The sequence below is a fragment of the Acipenser ruthenus genome, chromosome 1 (genome assembly GCF_902713425.1).
Source record: "Acipenser ruthenus chromosome 1, fAciRut3.2 maternal haplotype, whole genome shotgun sequence".
NCBI classification, from domain to species: Eukaryota; Metazoa; Chordata; class Actinopteri; order Acipenseriformes; family Acipenseridae; genus Acipenser; species Acipenser ruthenus.
In genome coordinates this window covers 63,806,617-63,826,072 of record NC_081189.1, presented here as the reverse complement: position 1 = coordinate 63,826,072, position 19,456 = coordinate 63,806,617, and the positions used below count along the sequence as shown (strand labels likewise).

The 19,456-nt window shown below is 38.1% G+C and overlaps 1 protein-coding gene across 1 annotated transcript in view; it reads left to right on the top strand.

The window, feature by feature from the left end:
• The window catches only part of LOC117421548 (protein WWC2-like), a 69,906-nt gene that overhangs the window by 38,719 nt on the left and 11,731 nt on the right, over positions 1-19,456 (top strand). Inside the window, exons 10-17 of the mRNA XM_034036071.3 lie at positions 22-111; positions 1,058-1,656; positions 5,511-5,634; positions 7,021-7,101; positions 7,395-7,481; positions 8,042-8,234; positions 8,630-8,797; positions 15,441-15,547. Coding sequence (XP_033891962.3) covers positions 22-111; positions 1,058-1,656; positions 5,511-5,634; positions 7,021-7,101; positions 7,395-7,481; positions 8,042-8,234; positions 8,630-8,797; positions 15,441-15,547 — 1,449 coding nt within the window. The remainder of the gene's footprint in view (positions 1-21; positions 112-1,057; positions 1,657-5,510; positions 5,635-7,020; positions 7,102-7,394; positions 7,482-8,041; positions 8,235-8,629; positions 8,798-15,440; positions 15,548-19,456) is intronic.

Here is a 19,456-nt window from a genome sequence, read left to right as displayed (position 1 = left end):
ACATTTTTTCTTCTCTCTTAGATTGAAATTACAAGAGAAGAGAAGGGAGTTGATGCAGAAATTGGAAGAGTCCACAAGACTTGCGATGCTCTTACATTCGCAGCTTAAAAGGTGAGGCTTTCTAACATATTCTGAAAATAGCAGGGGAATGTCTTACTCTTTTTTTGATGGTTTTTATCTAAAAGAACAAGGTTGTCCACAGGGGCAGTACACATCCAGGGGGGATTAGGGTCATTTATGGATACAATTCAAAAACTAAAAAGAAACAAAAGCTGTCAGAGAAGAATTTTGCACATATTGCACTGAAACAGTAATGTATGGTTTTACAGGCCCCGTTTTTATACCTAATCTTGGACTACCTAATAAAAAAGATCTACTACATTGTAGGCACCAATAATTGGTACACTTGGCACCCCTGTATGCTGTATCAGTTTATAAGTTAAATTAATTGCGTTAAAAACTGTGTGTGGTGGTGGTGGGGGGGGGGGGGGGGATCTTGATCAGGAATTAATTTTAGTTTAGGCTAGAGATGAAGTTAATAGATACCTGGACAAACATGAAAAGAATTACAGAAAGTCTGTTTCTTCTACTTCCACTGACTTTCTGTCAGCATTTCAAATAACTGTCATTACCATGAATGTGTGTTGGTACAAAAACATGCACAGTATTTAAATTTGCCAGTGGGAAACCATAAACCATTTCCAGCTTTGCATGCAACAACACTGATTTGTGGCTACAAGTTTGCAATTTCATAGTACTCTGACAAATATCCAGATATCTGAATTACAACAAGCATTGCCTAAAATGAAAAAAAGATATGCATGTTTGTGCCTATCCTTTGTTAAAAAGGTAAAATATTAGAATATTCATCTAATCTTTAAAGAATAGATGAATATTAAAAATATATGTTCTTCCTACTCCTACAAGATTATAAACTTAATGTATTGACTGCTCTTTTTCCTGCTTTGTTACAAGTTCTTCATCAAGCTGTCTGAGAAAACCTTTAGTGATTGTGCCAATAAGTTAACATCTAAATTATTTTCCTTTTTTCCCCCAGCCTATCTGCTAGCACATTGTCTGTGTCTTCAGGAAGCAGCCTGGGCTCACTGGCGTCCAGCCGAGGTTCCCTCAACACCTCCAGCAGGGGCTCTCTCAACTCCCTTAGTTCCACCGATCTCTACTACAACCAAGCAGATCAGAACACGGACCTGGACTACCAGTACAAACTGGACCTAATGCTGCAGGAAAAGACTGGTTACATTCCCTCGGGACCCATCACCACCATTCATGAGAACGAGGTGGTCAAGTCCCACGGCAACTTGCGCTTCACAGACTCTTCTGAATCCCCTGCTCTGTGCCACACGGTAAAGTCCACAGAGCCTTCCAAATCGATGACGTCGCTTTCCTCCAGGTCCTCGTTGTCCTCCCTGTCCCCTCCCAGGTCACCCCTTGTCATGGAGGGAGCCTTTTTACAGTCGACACAAGACTCTGTAACCACAGACTTTGAGGACTGTGAAATTGCAGAAGACTTTGCAGGCCTAGACTTTTATGAGAACCACATTTTATTAGACTGTGGAACAGGAGCCGGACAGTTTCTCCCTGGAGACAAGGAGCACAGTGAAGAACTCGGGCGTCCCCTCTCCACATTACGGGAAGGTATGCCACTCTTATGCACTGCAAAGCAACACTAGTTTTTGTGTCTACAACATCCCACTCTACCATACTTTTCAGCCATTATCATCTTCAACACGATTATGTATATCTGTTATATCGATTTACATTACTTGCTCAAGGTTTTGGTGCAGACACACACACTTTCCTTGTGTTCTTTCAGGTACATTTTATGCCTATAATATAACTCTGTTCATAGCTCTGTAGCTTCAGTAATGTGGTTTGTTGTAAATGGATGACAGATTATATCAGGATATAGAGCAAAATTTAGGTTGTTGCCTTGCCCATCATCCCTATTGGTCCTTCCAGGTTTTTTTATTACCTGGAAAAATCCGGAAGAGATCGCAGTTTGGCACCACAGGCCCGACTGGGCCGGTTACATTTAACTAGTATAATATATATAGTGCACGTGGCTTCCGTTTCATGAATCCAGGAAAATGGGTCAGCGTGCCAAAAAGCTGAAAACTAATTTACAAACCATTTTTTAGAAACATAACTACGAACTAATCCTAACTTTCCGGCCGCACGTCATATTTGTTGTACAGTCAGAATATGAGACTGCGTACCGAAGTGCTGTGTTGGTACTCCCGCGACATGGCAAATCTTTTATGAGTTTTCTGCAACTAAGCAACCAATAAGCCAAAAGGAAAGCGCTGAAATCAATAAATCAAAGAATAATTATGAAAAAAAAATGAAAACGAACATTTTGAGTGGAGGCTTCATGTGGCTCCATTATGACAGTGAAAAAAAGGTAATGTTCTGCCTTGTTTGGCGTCAGTTTCTCAGACTTGCAGATAAAACAGCAGCTTTGTTTGTTGTGAATTCAACATTTCGTTTACATCATATCCAGTCTCACAGTAAGATGTCCCGATCGACACCCAGATACGTGATCGAATTGTCTAACTTTGATTTCGGATCAGATGTGTTCAGATCAAAAATGCCATTCACAATCTTTCCAGGACTCGGCAGCAAGACTGGTACTGACTTGGGAGAGGCGACACAAACGACAACACTCTGAGAAGGATTGTTATTATTTTGTATTATGAATATTGTTTTAATAGTATTTATTACGATTAGGGATGGAAATTTAGAATAGTTTCCTATTTGAATACACAGGGTGCAATCCTTTTGTTTACTGAATTAAAATACAGAACTCAATGAGCAGCAACGTCACAGTGCGTATCTCTTCCAATTAAAGCAACAGTAGCATAATATTGCGCAAACCAACAAATAATAATTTTTTGCTGTAGTGTATTCAGAATAAAATAACACTTATCGTATAGCAACCTAAATATTCTACATCTTTTTAATTCTAACAAATATTTATAAAATAATCTCAATAGTGTAAATATTATAACCTGCTAAAACAAGTATACCTGGTTGTACTTTTAATTGTCAGTGCAAATGTTGGCGTTACTCCATCAATTCACGGAAAGTCAACAGTAGCTGTTTTACATTGAACTGCAGTCCAGAGTTAAAAAAGAACTCCTTTCCAGCTGGAAGTATCTTGCCTTTTCTTATCAGTCACTGCGTTGTTCTGCTTAACATTTAGTATGTCTTTATATTCATCATAACGTTAAATTACCTTTCTAATTTCAATGTAACCCAAGTTTAGATTACTTCTTTTAGCACTTACTATATACATTATTTTATTTCAGTTCACACATTGAAAGTTCGCCAGTGCCATGCTCCCAGAAGCTGTTTCACGACTGGCTAGCAATAGCTGCAGAAGCTGCTGTGTACAGTCATTACACAGAGGAACTCAAGCAGGGATCTGTTAACGTTAGCTAAAAACAAGGCAATAAAATTGGCAACAATTTCAAACAGAATATGATTACTGTAGAATGTTGCTGTTACAAGGATTGCATAATTAATTAGGGTCCTTATGTTTAATATGCAAATAACAGGTTTAAGATTGACATAACACTTTTAAGCGTCAGCATTAAAAAAAAATAGATGTGTTTGTTTCTACTAGTAACTAATTTATAAGGCTGTTTTGTGTACTCGAATATGTAATATGCTATTAGAATAGTTTTTTTATTTTTTATTTTCAACTACACTGACCCATCCCTAATTAGGATTATTATAATTCAGTTTTAGCGTTGCTGTGACCATATGGTAACAGCTCGGTTGTGGGTTTGCTTATGAAAAAATGAGTATCATTTGCACACATACATTTTCAAATCTTAATAGTATTTACATTTTCTGACAAGCACACAAATGTGTGCATGTTAAATGGCTGAAGTATATATTCAAAGGCTTCGTTTAGCCACTTTATTTTGAGATGTGGGCTCTCTTTGGTTACCATAAACAGTTAGAAACATACTGAAAACCATCATGAATAAAATATATAAATATACTGGGCCAGAGAAAATTCCATCCGGTCCAGTAAAAACACTAGCTCAGTGGCCCAAGGGGCCAGTAGTTCAAAATCTAAACGTAGAGCCCTGATGCAGTAGACAGGGTAACTACGTTGCAACTGCAGTGTTACAACATGAATGCAAAATACTGTAGTAACCTTCTATTTTTTTAAGTCAGTCATTAAAATCAATTTGAAGCAGCTTTCATGCAGATTTTGCATTTAGACAATCATGGAGTCATTCAAGCTTTTATAATAGTTAAGGTTCACAGGAAACCTGGAAGGACTCAAACTGTTAATGCCATTGGAGACTTCCTGTAAATTATTCCTGGTCTTGTTTTTTTAAGCATTTCTACCCTCTACTGGGTGTTTTCTGTTCTGCTGTGGATACACAATTCTCACAGTCTTATTTAGCTCAATGATGCATTATCTTGTGATTTATTTATTATCGAATCATTTATGTATAATCCCTCCGCTCTATATGCGCATTCCTGGCGACTAGGATATATTAGGTGGCCGTACATCTGTATGTCTGCATATCTAGAGAATCGCTTGTCCAATTGAGAATGAGGTTAAACTTGTTAAGGTCATTAATTAGCACAAAGAGTAGCAATGGAATCTAAATCTTGGGGTATATGGAGGCACCTGCCTACTTTTTCATGATACTGTGACAGGCTGTATATGTCACTTGTTACCTAATGCTCTTCTTGTAAAGGGCCTTGGGGTGACTTTAATAATGGAAGGTGCTATAAGGTGCATTCAGCATGAGTACAGTCACTGTTTTAAAAAAAATATGTATGAAAATATATGTTTTGTTTTACAATCTGCTGATCGTTTTGGTATCATTTTAAAGATATTTGTATACAGTGCCAAGCTTAATTTTAAAATGACAAAAAAAAATTTGGTAATATTTTTTTTATATATGTAGAGAGATTGAGAAAATGGCACACAGGTGCCATTTTGAGATATTTTTCAATGTTTTACATCTATTTTTTTGTCCCTAAGATAGCATGATGCACAGATCTACTGAACTCTTTTAAACGTTCCTGTGGGTACCATATATGCATGTGCCTTTCACAAAGTCAAAGGAAACATGCTTTCTAAATTTAAGTTATTTAACATACTTGCAATTGTTTTAAAATGTAAGTTTAAGACGGCCACTGTTAAGTCAAGTGGTCCAAACTACCACAAGATTGTTCAAAGTATTAGAAAAGAAAAAAATACATATATTTGCTGTCCTACAATGTACTATTTGATTGACCTATTTTTTTTATAAAATGTACAATGCAGTTTTTACACAATACATTGATGTCAAGTAAACAAGGCAATCTTGTTATTTGAGATGTCTGTAGTTCTGGATTCCTTCCCAGCTAGGCATTCATCTCAGGTAGATACACAATCTCTGCATGTTGCTTAGAATTTAAAAACTTGGCAACGGTAACATAATTAAAGGAAAATTGTGTTTTTAATCTCTGCACAGATTCTGATTTGCAAAGAAGAGGTGCAGGTCATTTACTTGAAGGGAAGACGGCGTGCGTGTCTGCAGCTGTATCTGACGAGTCGGTTGCTGGAGACAGTGGCGTATATGAAGCGTCTGTCAAACAGTACGTATGATCGGATACAGAGAAAAAAAATGACCAATGTTTCCTTTGTTTGCCTTCACTCTGAACCTCCTACACTAGATCTGTTTCCATTGTAATAAAATCATGCAAAATCTTCTTTTAAATATGAATGTGCCTATTTTCTCAAGTCTTCTCTCCTCTTCAAATTAATTGGGACATCTGTCCACCACAAACTGGGCTGCATTTGACATATGACCCTGTAACAGGGGAGATCTGGACTGACTGTCTGGCACATTCGTATTACTGCAGGTAGAGGGCAGCAGTCTCGTGGGATCCGCCTGTCGGCCATGGCGATGACACGGAGAGGTGGGGAAGAGTGTGTGTGTGCTTTCCCTCTCTCTGAGTGGCTGAGGGGCGGGCCTTGGGAGACTGCTTGGCCCATAAGAACTGGCTTGGTTGTGCACTCGGGTGGCCATGTTGGGGGAAATACAGTGTCGCTGGCAGAAGAGGCCAGAGTGAAACAAGGAGCAGGCGAGCCCGACTGAGGGGACAGCCTTTCATAAAAAAAAAAAAAAAAAATTTTCACAGAGCAATATAAATAAATACGTACCCGAGGGGACGTGTGTAGAGGTACGGGGAACCCTGGCCAACCCCAGTGTATAGGCACAGCTGAGTGTAGGACGGAGACCCGTGCTGACCGGCTTAGCGGCAGTGGGGGCACTGCATAAGCAGCACTTTTGTTTGTAGTTTTATTACTGTGTTTTATTTTCCCTTTTTCTTTCGCCTTCTGTTTTCATTATTATTTTTGAGCACTTGAAGGTGCACGGATTGGGGTACCTGTGTTGGTAACCCCGTGGTCCTGGTTTACTGTCGGCAGTATCCAGACCACGGACAACAGCGCCCTCTGCGGGCTAATCTAAATAAAAAAATAAAGAAGTAAAATAAATAAATCTGGGCACCTGTGCGGTGTTTACAAATAAAATCTTCTGTCTCCCGTGTCAGTGAATACCCCCACCCTTCCACAGACCCCAACTGCCATCGGATTCAGATTACATTTGATCAAGTTTGGAAATTAATTAACCAATAATTAATTAGTTCCATGGAAACAGTTGGTCTCTCGACAAAGATGTCATTCACCATTTTTTTTTTTTTTTTTAAAGAATACACTCCCTTATAAAAGTAAAAGCATAGTAAAGAATAATAAAGCATAGTGAAAACAGAGGTAAGCATTGTAAAAAAAAATGTAATGGCAAAGCATTTTAATAAACATGGTAAACTATGGTAAATGCATAGTATAACCACGGGTAAAGCATGCTACAACTGCAAAACTACTGTGCAAAAATAAATCAATACGTTTCTGTGTAAATATGGCAAACTATATTATAAAGTGGTAAAACCAACACTGTCTCTCCCCTTTCTTGTTATCAGGTCAGTTGAAGTGGAAGACACGGTTTATATTGAAGATGATCTCACAGCCTTAGAGGCAGCTCAAGTTCAGATTGGACTCAAGTAAGAGTTTCTATTAAAAACAAAAACAAAAAAAGTACTGCATTGGACAATTAACTGCTTCTTACTGTTAGGCCCCCATCAATGACAAATGAATTAAACGCTCAAAAAGTCTCCTAGTTTTTTAACACTGTGCCAGATTTTTAATTTGTCCTCTGACTCTGTAAATAAGTACTAATTATTGTAATTTGATCACGGTATATCTAATTATTTGTTCCTTAATGGAAATAGTAATTAATTACTCTTATTGTACTTACTCAGTTTCTCTCCTCCTCTTCCTCCTCCTCCTTCTATAGATATGATGCTACTAATTTCAGTTTTGTAATAATCATAATGCAGATGCGAAATCAGACCACTCTTCAGGTGCCACATGGTACAAAAATGTAAGTATAGGCATTTTAAAAAATGAGACTTCTTGTGATGAATGATTTATTTAAATAAGTGCACAGAAAAAAAAAAAAAACAGATTGTGTTCTAATGTACAGAAGTAGAACTGGAAAACCAGATGACTTTCATAGTCCACAGTCTTTGCACCTATTAACTCATGCATGAAATATTGAAAATTGGAAAAAGTCTTTTTTTTCCATTGCTTTATATGGGGGGAAAAATGGCACCCCATATAAAGACAAGTGTTTTTTTTTTGTTTTTTTTCCCCATCCCCGTATGAGGTCGCCATGCATGAGAGTAAATAAACTTCTGCTGTTTTTGCACTTGGTTAAGGTTAAGGTTTTATTGTGCCTTGTGTTTCATTATCACGATGTACTGTACATAAAATACACCAAGTCATGTACGATAAAATCTTTTAAAACATCTCTGACAAATGCTCATGTGAATTGTAGAATGGTTCTTATTTGGCAGTGTTTAAATTGTGTGAACTTTTTCTAAAGAAATGGATTGTGCATGTGAAAATCACATTGTCCTGTTTTCTCTGATGGAATTGCAGGTACTTTAGAGTTGCCTTACTTCCCTCTTCAAATGACACCAGCTGCTTGTTCCGCACTAAAGTCCTCACTATGGCAGACACCATTGCCTTCAATGAAATCTTCAGGGTCGCAGTATCCCAGGTCATTCTGCAGCAGAAGACCCTGAGATTAGATGTCTGCACTGTGGGCAACACCTGCCAGGAAGAATGTCTGGTATGTGCTCCTGATATTTTGTGACAAGCAATATTGGAATGACAGTACATAAAGAGAGGTCATGTATGTTTACAAGTAAAACGAGTTGTTGAATGTAAGAAAATCCTTAACTTATACTGAAAATCAAATACACATTCTTTAATCAAGATGTCATGTAATTGCTTGCTGGAATACTGTACAGTTATTTGACTATTTCAGAGTGAGGCTTGTTGTCAGTCTCTATTTTGAAAGTCCTAAGTAACCTTTCACTCCAATCGCAGAATTACGTTTTGGGTTACAGGTACAATGTGGTAGGACAAGAGTTTTGTGATGACAAAACTTTCAAAAAATGATCGTCTAAACAAGTGTGTTGAAACTGTCTGCCTTATGCACCTTAAATGTCATTCACCTTACAGGCTGGAATGCAGATAAGCTTAGCAGACCTTTTGTTGTCTGGTGAAATCTCAAGCCACTGGTACAACTTGTTGCCTTGTAAGAATATCTCAAGCCAAACGAATGAAGCCGAAAAAAATGAAGAAATAGCTCTGGTACTCCCTGATCAGCACTTGGGCGTTGTGGATTTAGTAAGTATGGTTTTGCTGTTGCTAACAAGATTCAAATACCGTAAAACTTCAAATAATCGCAGGGTCTGCTGGCAAATATTGTAAATAAATGCCGGGTCTCTATTGAACGCCGGGTCTCTGTCATTGAAGCTGTGGAAGATGAGGAGAAGCTTGAGCGTAATCAACTGCTAATAAATGACAGCGATAAAAGTGACTCTCAGGATTAATAAATAAGAATAATAGAAAACGTACTTTAAGGTAGGCCTACATGTAATGCATATTTGTATAATGCAGTTATTACGTTATTAAAAGTTTTGACCATTTTAAGCGTGCTGAAAGTAGGCCAGATACAAACCTGTTATTAACGGGTTTTGTTGTATTAACAATGTGCAAGTTTGAGATTAATAAATAAATCATTTTTGATAATGATACTTATTGCTTCTATTGTTAGTTTTTAAAAACATTTTAGAAGCTTGTATTATTATTATTATTATTATTATTATTATTATTATTATTATTAACAATGGTAGATCTAATTCTGTTTTTAAATACAAATTCGTATTTCTGTTTGTTCATTTTCCAACGTTTTGCATACCGTATCCTTGTTAACCAGTGCATATAAAAAGACTGTAATAATACTTTCACTTTATACTTGGTGTACAATACAGTGTCATTTTGTTATAAAACAAAACTGTTACTTAGTTCCCACTGACACACAACCTTTTAACAAAGTTGCTGGAATGTTTAAATTGAGTTACGATGTTGCTACAAGGTTGTGTGTTAGCGGCTTCTCAATGACTGCATGAAAGCATGTGAAGCTAGAGATCTAATATAAACACCGGTATCAAATAATCGCCTGTCTCCAATACGCGCCGAGTCTGCTGGCAAATATTGTAAATAAATGCCGGAGGCATTTTAATTGAAGTTTTACGGTATGCAGTTTTGAAAGAAACATATGTTTTAGAAATGACCCAGGAAGCAGTACCAGACTTCCTGGAAGGCAAAGCAAGCAAACTGAGAACTTTCTTTAACCTAGTTTAGTACCAGTTGTTTTAAAATGAAGAAACATGTTCACTATAACTTGTATTTCTTTCAAAACTGCACATTTGAGACCTATATAGAGAATGGAATTGCATGACAGGTGAGATTTATGGAATAATGTTGTTAGCTACAAATACTTGTAATTCTCGTCCAGCTCTACATGCCACCCCTGCTATACTAGAGCTGTACCTTTTGATTTTGCACACCAGAGTTGCAGGCTGGTTAAGAGTGACAAATTAATGAAACACGCAGTTACTATACTCATACACTCAGTAACTACCTGTGTTCTTGGAGCAATGGCAATGGGAAGACCTCACCCATAATTCCATTTACAACCTCTGCAGCATGCTATAGAAGTCCCTCTAAAGCTGAGGGAACACTGTCAGAATTGCACATTCTCTTTTTATTTATATAGGGGAGACGTTTAAGGAGGACAGATATGTTTTAAACGCCTGTAAGTGCTTTTGTTCGTGCACTGGGCGTACTATATGTCCAGACAACTTTTTAATAATCAAGAAAATCACACAGGCTCATTTAATTTGAAGTTTTAACAAATCAGAGCAGTAGTAGTGCTCTTTTTGGTTTATTAAATGCTTTACATGGATTGAGTGGTTGCAAGCCACTTTGGATCCCTGCTAATAGGCAGTCTGGGCATTTCCAGTGCCTTTACAGGTTTAACAGTATTAATACTTCAATACAGTTAATACGAATATGGTTATCATATGCTTAGCCTTCAGGCTATAAAATGCAAAAAGCTAAAGCGCCCATAGCTACGTCTTACAACATACAATATATCGCTCGCCACAGCTAAAATATAAATCCTATACCTTATAGCAATGCATCCAATATAAATGAGAGCAGAGACCCTCAGCATGGACCACGTCAGCTTGCAAGATCAAGTTCAATGGTGGTGAATGGGGTCTTGCTCTGGGCTCTGGGATATAGGATTTTCCCTCCATTGAATACATCAGGAGTTGCAATTAAATCCAATTATCAATCTGCCTTGACAGTTCTCATCTTTTGAGTTAATGATATATTCTAGAAGGATCCAGTCAACTCTTCTTAAAACTAATTGGAGTTACATAACAACCTTCAATATTAATTGGATATAACTTATTTCCAAAAATATTGGAACATGATCTCACAGTTCTCTTTTTGAACCCCTCCTTTCTCTAAAAAGTCAGTTGAAGTTCACAGGATATTTGCTGTAATACAATACAATACACATTTATATGTGTATTAAAAGAGATGTTGTTTTATACATATATATAACATCAACCTTCTGTGTGATTTATATTAACCTACAATATCTACAATATATTTCCTCTGAGCAGTATATCATTTCACCTTTTCAGATTAGTTTATTTTCATATACAGGTGTGTGTGTGTGTGTGTGTGTTTAACAATTTATTGAACAAAGACTACAGAGTTTTATCATATGCCCTTGTATGAAAGTACTAAGCATACAGTGTTTAGGTCAGTTATTTTCATTTAAATTTAAGCTATAATGAACATGTTAAATATAACAGCCTTATTTAACTGTGCCATGCTTGGACTAAACCTGACCTCCTGTTTCTAAAAATTCGCCTGCATAAGCAGATTTCAGACACCCTGTTTATTTGCCAAGGCTAGTGTTTTAATTGATATGAAACTCCACTGCAGGCGCTTTTCCAAATTAACCGCATGAAGTCATTTTTTGGCTCTCAAACATCATCCCAATTAAAGTTGTTACCTTTCCGATAAGAACTGATACTGTAGACAGCTTTTCTAATTTAAATGAAATGCTTGCTTCGGCTGCCAAGTTTTCATTAATTTCTGTGATATAATGAAGAGAGTTAATATTGCTCATTATAGAAAGGCCTTGGATTCAAAACTGCTGACAACCAGTAAATCTTGCTTTGATTGCCAAAACCTATTTTTTCATGCCCAGTACTGATTTTGCTTGTAAGCAGGTGAAGGGGTCACAGAATTGGTTCTATTCATTCAGCAAGTTTACTGATACTCTTTCAGATCAAATTATAACTTAACACAGTAAACCTGTCCTATGCTTTTCATTCCCATTTCTTCTTGCCAGGTTCTAATTAATTTATGTGATTATATAGAAAATGTTTATTTTATATAAAGTCCTCCTATCTTCTGTTATCAGAAAGGTATTTCGTTTGTTAGTATTAAAGAGATCGCTCATCATAGAGAGGATCTTGGCTTTTAAATCGCTGACCATCAAAAAACCCACTACATTGGCCAAAACCAATTAGTCATTTCCAACACTGCTTTTACTACCAGCAGGTAAGGATGAGGACAAATCGGTTCACTGCATATGTAAAGTTACAGTTTATACTTTAAATGATTTTATAACATGTATTTCTAATTCAGATACTTCAATATATACCACAAGACAGGTGAGACGCCCCTACTCCAAGATACATGCACAAATAAAATCTATACCAATAATAACAGTTGCACAATAGCTATAGTTCAAATTGCTATCAATATTTATTAAAAGAAAATGATCAGTTGTTACAGAAAGGAAAAGGTAAGGTTAATTCAGATTATTTTGAATGTCTTACTGGCAACTCAGTAATAAATGTCAATAGTCAATGACAAATGATATTAACCTTTCTAAGCAGTATTACTTAAATTCAGTACTTCAGTTTCCAGAAAAAAAAATAAGCAAATCATTATTTTGTATTTCCAATAAGACAAAACAATTACTTTTGACTGTACAACAGTCTTAATACTGTTTCAATTCTCTAAAAACACAAACTGAATCTTTTACAGTACTAAATCAACATATTTTTTATATGCACAAAAAAAGGAAATAATAGAAGTTCAGTATAGTATGCTTTTGCAGACTTCACATCAAGTGTTGAGTATTCAGGAACGTCTGAGGTGATGTCACTGGGTTGGCAGGGCAAAGGCGAATCCAGGTGATTTACTGCAGCTCCTCTAATAAGGCTAACAGTCCTAACGCTCTTCTCCCTCACAATGGAAACACGGGTGGCTGTCCTGAACGTTTGAAAGTTGAACACAACCCTTGCCAGGTGAAGGTTGTTCACTTCAGTCCACGTCCACTCCCGACAGGCGCAGAATCACGCTCTCTCTCTCACAAAGAAATACTTGCTAACTGTATTTGCCTCACAGTGTATACTGCTAGTTCAGGCCAAACACATTTCTTTTATCAAGAATATAAGCTTTATTTCTGCTAACAAAACTCAGTCCCGTTTCTGAATTTAATTCAAAATACAGTGCACTAACAACTATTTACTTTTTCAAATGTCACAGTTCAGTTTCAGTTCAAAATAAACAAGATTTAGTGTACTTTAGTGTGCTACAAAAAAATCAATACTATTGCTGTTTTAAATGCGTTTTTTCTTTACTTTCACTTTTATCACAAAGCTTCTTTCAGACAGTAACTCACTGTGCTGGTAAGACTTACGCTATCCTCAGCCGTTTAGTTTTGTCCAGGAACTCTGTCTTCTGTAGAAAAACAACTGTAGTCCTTTTAGTTCAAATTGACCTCTGCATTAACCTAGTGTCACTTGGTTCCGGTTAACTTTGCACGGAAGAACTCGACTGACAGTCTTTTCCTCAAAAAGATATGAAATAAACTCGAAAAATACGCAGTCCCAGTTCAGTGTCCGAAAATCACAATATTAACTCTCTTTTTTTTTTTTTTTTTTTTAAAGAAAAACTGAAATATTTTCTATTTTTTTAAGCACACCTCACACTTTTTATCAGCACAATTAATTACCATCATGGCGATTTCTTTCTCTTTTTTCAGTCTTTCTACCCGCCCATCTTGAAAATCGATTCAAGAATTCAGTTGGTTTGCGGAGCTGTCAATTAGATTAGAACTTTCTAGATCTCTTAAAGTAAAAGTACTGTATTTGTACATTACGCAGTATCCTCTACACTTTCACTCAAAAAAGGTGCTCGCATATTGTACAAGTGAAACGGGTTTTAGGGTCACTCCGTGACAACACAAAGCCACTTTTTCAGGAACAGTGGCTTGAAACCTGGTTGCAGGAGACTGGGAGACCTAGTTTGAGACAACTTTGCTGTATCAAACCCCAAGCCTCCCCTTGTGTGCCATGCAGTGACCTGAAACCTAGTCTCCTGAAACCAAGTTCCAAGCCACAAAGTTGCTTAAGATCTTATTGGTTCTAAATTGTGTTGAAATTAAATGTGACTAAATGTAATTTAGATTCATGTCTATCCTTATTTGAACAGTCATTGAGAGCTAAGTATTTTGTAGGTCAGAATAAAGTGTGATATGATAATCACCGCAAATTTAAGGGGGTTAATGTAGCTTCAAGTCACGGGGTAGTTGCCTCATTTCAGAAGCATCTTAAAAGACGCAATTACAGTCTGTCAGCTTGTATGCCAGCGCAAATTCAAGCTGACAGAGTAGTATGGGCAGCAGTGTGGAGTAGTGGTTAGTGCTCTGGACTCTTGACCGGAAGGTTGTGGGTTCAATCCCAGGTGGGGGACACTGCTGCTGTACCCTTGAGCAAGGTACTTTACCTAGATTGCTCCAGTAAAAACCCAACTGTATAAATGGGTAATTGTATGTAAAAAAAAAAAAAAAGTGATATCTGTATAATGTAAAATAATGTGGTATCTTGTAACAATTGTAAGTCGCCCTGGATAAGGTCGTCTGCAAAGAAATAAATTATAATAATAATAATTAATGTAATTGTGGTGTACAGTGTTACAAATATACTCCCTTAATCCTTTCACAGATACTACAGATAAAAACATATTAATTCATGCAGCCAATGCTTTAGTGGTAACACATTGTATGCCTATACTAAGACAAAGGGTAGTGAGGGAAAGAACAGAAAAGGTAGAAAGTTTGAGCAATACATTTAAACCACATCTTTCAAAGCGCTGTCCTGTGCAGCCAGAACAACACTGATTTAATGCAAGCTGTTTAGATTGTTCTGGAGATAAGCTTAATCATTTCTCAATGATAACATCTGTATTTCCTGCTGAAAAGTTAGGGTGGAAATATCCAGCAAAGTCTGTTCTCCAGAAATGCCTATTGATTCATCACTTTTGAGAATGTTCCTTGAGAAAGATGAATAATATAATAATAATAATAATAATATCTTTATTTTTATATAGCGCCTTTCATAGTGGACCACCATCACAAAACACTTTACAGAGGTAGGGTCTGAACTGTGCATTATATGCAGAGTCACTTACAATAGGACATTGATTTAACATCTCATCCGCAGGGTGGAGCAAGGAGGTAAAGTGACTTGCTCAGGGTCACACAGTGAGTCAGTCAGTGGCAGAGATGGGATTTGTACCGGTGACCTTCTGGTTACAAGCCCTGGACTTTAACCACTGGACCACACTGCTTCCTAATTCGGATTCGAAAACCCCTCCAAACTAAGTGCCTTCCATTGGTCTATGATCTGTTGTGGTGCCCGTTGTGATCTGAAATTGGGAGTTTCAGCTGTTGGGGTTTATATTTATATAAAGAATTGGGGATATGTTACAAATAGCCCATGTTTCTCTAGAATTTAAATAATTTAAAATCAATTTGACTGTCTCGCTTATTTTTGATGTGTGTGTGTCTGCAGAAGAACTCACTGTGTTTTTATGTGTAAAACAGGATGCTGTGTCTGCATTGCTGGAAAGGACCTCTGCTGAGCTGGAGGCGGTGGAACAGGAACTTGCACAAGAAGAGAGAGATGGGCAGATGGAGGGAGGAGAGGAATGGTACAGTGCTGTTAAGATTAGAATATTCACTGTGTCTGTAAAAGATCAAGTAAAATTCGTAATGAAGCCAATTTTTAGGTGTCTGCATACAAAACATGATATTGGAGACAGCAAAGGGGAAGTTTATTTTATTTTATTGGTGAGTTTTTAGTTCAGCCATAGTACACATTTGTTACAGGGAGTGTGTTTAAGATTACTATACATACTACTCAAGGATGCCACATACAAAAGTGACTTAAGTGTAGTTTAAGGAATGTCATCTAAATTTGACAATACTATTTTAGTAATCTTTTCCTTTTTTTATACTGGACTTCTGTCAACCTCCAAGCCCTTTTAAGTTTATTGATTGTTGGCAGAGAGTTCTAGAGGCTTTTTGATGGTAACCTCTGTTGCTGACAGGCCACACTTGGTGAAAAAAATTAATTCTTACCTCGTCTGATGAACTTAACACAGAGTGAACTCCCGGTCTCCATTTTGCTTGGCAGGAGAACAAACGTATCTCTAGCCCAGAGATCCTTGCAATATAGTCCTTACGGTATCCTTCCACCATAAAACCCTGCTCCAAATAAGCATTGTTGTCCAAATTTCTCCTGCAATTGCTTTGGTACGGACTTGGTATAGGCGTGCGCATTTGTGCGTTTTTTTGTTTGTAAAAAAAAAAATATATATATATAATAATAATTTTTCACTTTCTTTCCTTATTCCCTTTTCGCTGGCTTTCATCTAGTTCATTTAGTGTGTTTGTCTTCCCCATGCCCTCTGTTTGTACTTTGTGTGGTTCCCCACTATGACCATCTTGCAGTAGGGATTTCTGTCTAATGTGTATTGACATGTTGGATACTCCGACACAGAAGGGAAGAGTTCCATTGCCCCTGTCTCCGCGATCTGATAAACTCCACACTGCATCCTCCTCAAGGGCTACAAAAAGACCGGGCAGCCCGAAGGAACAAAGAAGCTCTGCCATGTCTCCCCCTAAGAAGCGCTCCAGTAAATCTGCACATGGGCGCGACTGCAGGGAGAGAGACACGCCTGCAAAGCCAGCTGCAGCCGCTGTGGAGACTTCAACCAACACTGCTGGGTTGTATCGTTCACAGATCACGATGCCTCCCATGACCAGGGATCAGTTCTTCCAGTGGATGGGGGAATTGTAAAATCTTAAACAGGCTCGAACTCCACAGCCTGTAACACATGCGGAGGTCTCTGGTACTCCCAACGCTGACAGATATGTATAGTCAACATTACTCCCTGGAGGTGACCGACCTGGTGTTGACGATGATGCGGAGGACTATGCAGAGGCTCCTGCACCGATCTATACTAATACTGATTTTGAGGAGGATAAATACCCAGACCAGTATAGATGAGGATGATTTCCTGAGCATCATCGATGCAAGGGACAAAAAAGCCTTTGAAGGGTTCCCCTTCCACGAGGCGGTCAGGAAGCCCATTGGGGCTCTATGGGAGAAATCTGCCTCCGCTGCACCATACCTCCCAAGTGCAGATCAGGGCTTGAAATTAACTTTTCCATGCACTAGCCACCATGGCTAGTGGATGGAAAAATCCACCGGTCACACAGACATTTTACTGGCCAACATCATTCCAGGGGGAGACGACGACAAAAGAAAATGCAAAAACAAACAACATTTATGAGCCGTCTCAACAGGGTCTGAAACAATCTGCCTCATGAGCGAAGATATAGCTTCTGAGATGTGTTGGGCATCTGCCCTCTCCACAGACTGCATCCGCACACACTGCACAGTCACCAGCTGTTTTTGGCAGAATCATACATATACTAGCTTCTCTTCTATGACAGCGCTATCGGTTGAACCATCTGACATCACTGACAGGCAGGGCCGGATTAACCCATCACTGGGCCCTAGGCAAGCATACACTTGCGGGCCCCCTACTTAGCTACTGAATAATAAGCCAAACGTTCAAACAAACAAGGAACACCATATGAAGTTGAAAAAAGGTGCTCAAACTTTTATTCACTAATGGTAGCTCCACAAAAGTCCATGAAAATAAATAGTGAAAAACAAACATACAGTGGCTCTCAAAAGTACTCACCCCCTTGGACTTTTCCACATTTCATTGTGTTACAACATGGAATCAAAATGGATTTAATTAGGAGTTTTTGCCACTGATCAACACCAAAAAAGTCCATCATGCCAAAGTGAAAAATAAAATCTACAAATTGTTCTAAATTAATTACTAATATAAAACAGAAAATAATTGATTGCATAAGTATTCACCCCCTTTGCTATGACACACCTAAATAAGCTCTGGTGCAACCAATTGTCTTTAGAAGTCACATAATTAGTTGAATGGAGTTCACCTGTGTGCAATTAAGGTGTTTCACATGATTTCAGGTTAAATACACCTGTCTCTGTGAGGTCCCACATTTGGTTAGTACATTTCCTAACAGGGAAGGGGGTGAATACTTATGCAATCAATTATTTTCTGGCCTGTATGGAAGAGTGGCATTTCTGAAAAAGACCATGTAAAATCCCACTTGGAATTTGCAAAAAGACATGTTGGAGATTCTGAAAAGATGTGGCAAAAGATTCTGTGGTCTGATGAAACAAAAATTGAACTATTTGGCCTAAATGCAAAGCGTTATGTCTGGCGCAAACCCAACACAGCACATCACCCAGGTAACACCATCCCTACTGTGAAGCATGGTGGTGGCAGCATCATGCTATGGGGATGCTTTTCATCAGCAGGGACTGGGAAGCTTGTCAGGATAGAGTGCAAAATGGATGGAGCTAAATACAGACAAATCTTTGAGGAAAACCTGCTTCAGTCTGTAAAAGACCTAAGACTGGGATGGAGATTCACCTTTCAGCAGGACAATGACCCCAAGCACACAGCCAAAGCGACACTGGTGTGGCTTAAAAATAGGAAAGTTAATGTCCTAGAGTGGCCCAGTCAAAGCCTGGACTTGAATCCGATTGAGAATCTGTGGCAAGACTTGAAGATTGCTGTCCACCAACGATCCCCATCCCACGTGACAGAGCTTGAACAATTTTGCCAAGAAGAATGGGCGAATATTGCATGATCCAGATGTGCAAACCTGGTAGAGACTTACCCCAAAAGCTGTAATTGCTGCCAAAGGTGGTTCTACCAAGTATTGAGGCTGTGTAGGGAGGCTGTGTGGTCCAGTGGTTAAAGAAATGGGCTTGTAACCAGGAGGTCCCCGGTTCAAATCCCACCTCAGCCACTCATTGTGTGACCCTGAGCAAGCCACTTAACCTCCTTGTGCTCCGTCTTGCGGGTGAGACGTAGTTGTAAGTGACTCTGCAGCTGATGCTCTGTAAGTCACCTTGGATAAAGACATCTGCTAAATAAACTAATAATAATAATAATAATAATAATAATAATAATTGACTCGGGGGTGAATACTTATCTAACCAAGACATATCAGTTTTTTTTTTTTTTTTCATTAACTGTTGTTTCATAATAAAAATTCTTACCTCTTCAAAGAGTAGGTTATGTAAATCAAAGGAAAAAAAATCCAATTTAAATGCATCAAGATTTCAGGTTGTAACACAACAAACTGATGCTCCACCTCAGTCCGTCAGTATTACAACTAACTGCGTGGAGGTTGAACGGCAACTGGTAAAGAAACAAGGACTATCGGAGCAAGTAGTAAACATACTTCTTGCATCAAAGAAACCTTTCACTTTCCAGGCTTTATACAGGCAAATGGAGAAAATGTGTCCTCTGGTGCAATGCAAAATCCTTCCACCATATAGCTATCTCTCTATCTGAGTTTTTATCCTACCTCAGTCACCTGTTTTATAAGGGTTACAAGGTTCATATTACTACGATTTCCAGCATTCTACCTGGCTGGGAAGGTCAACCGATAGGTTCTCATCCTGTGATCTCTAGATTTATTAGACCTCCAAGAAA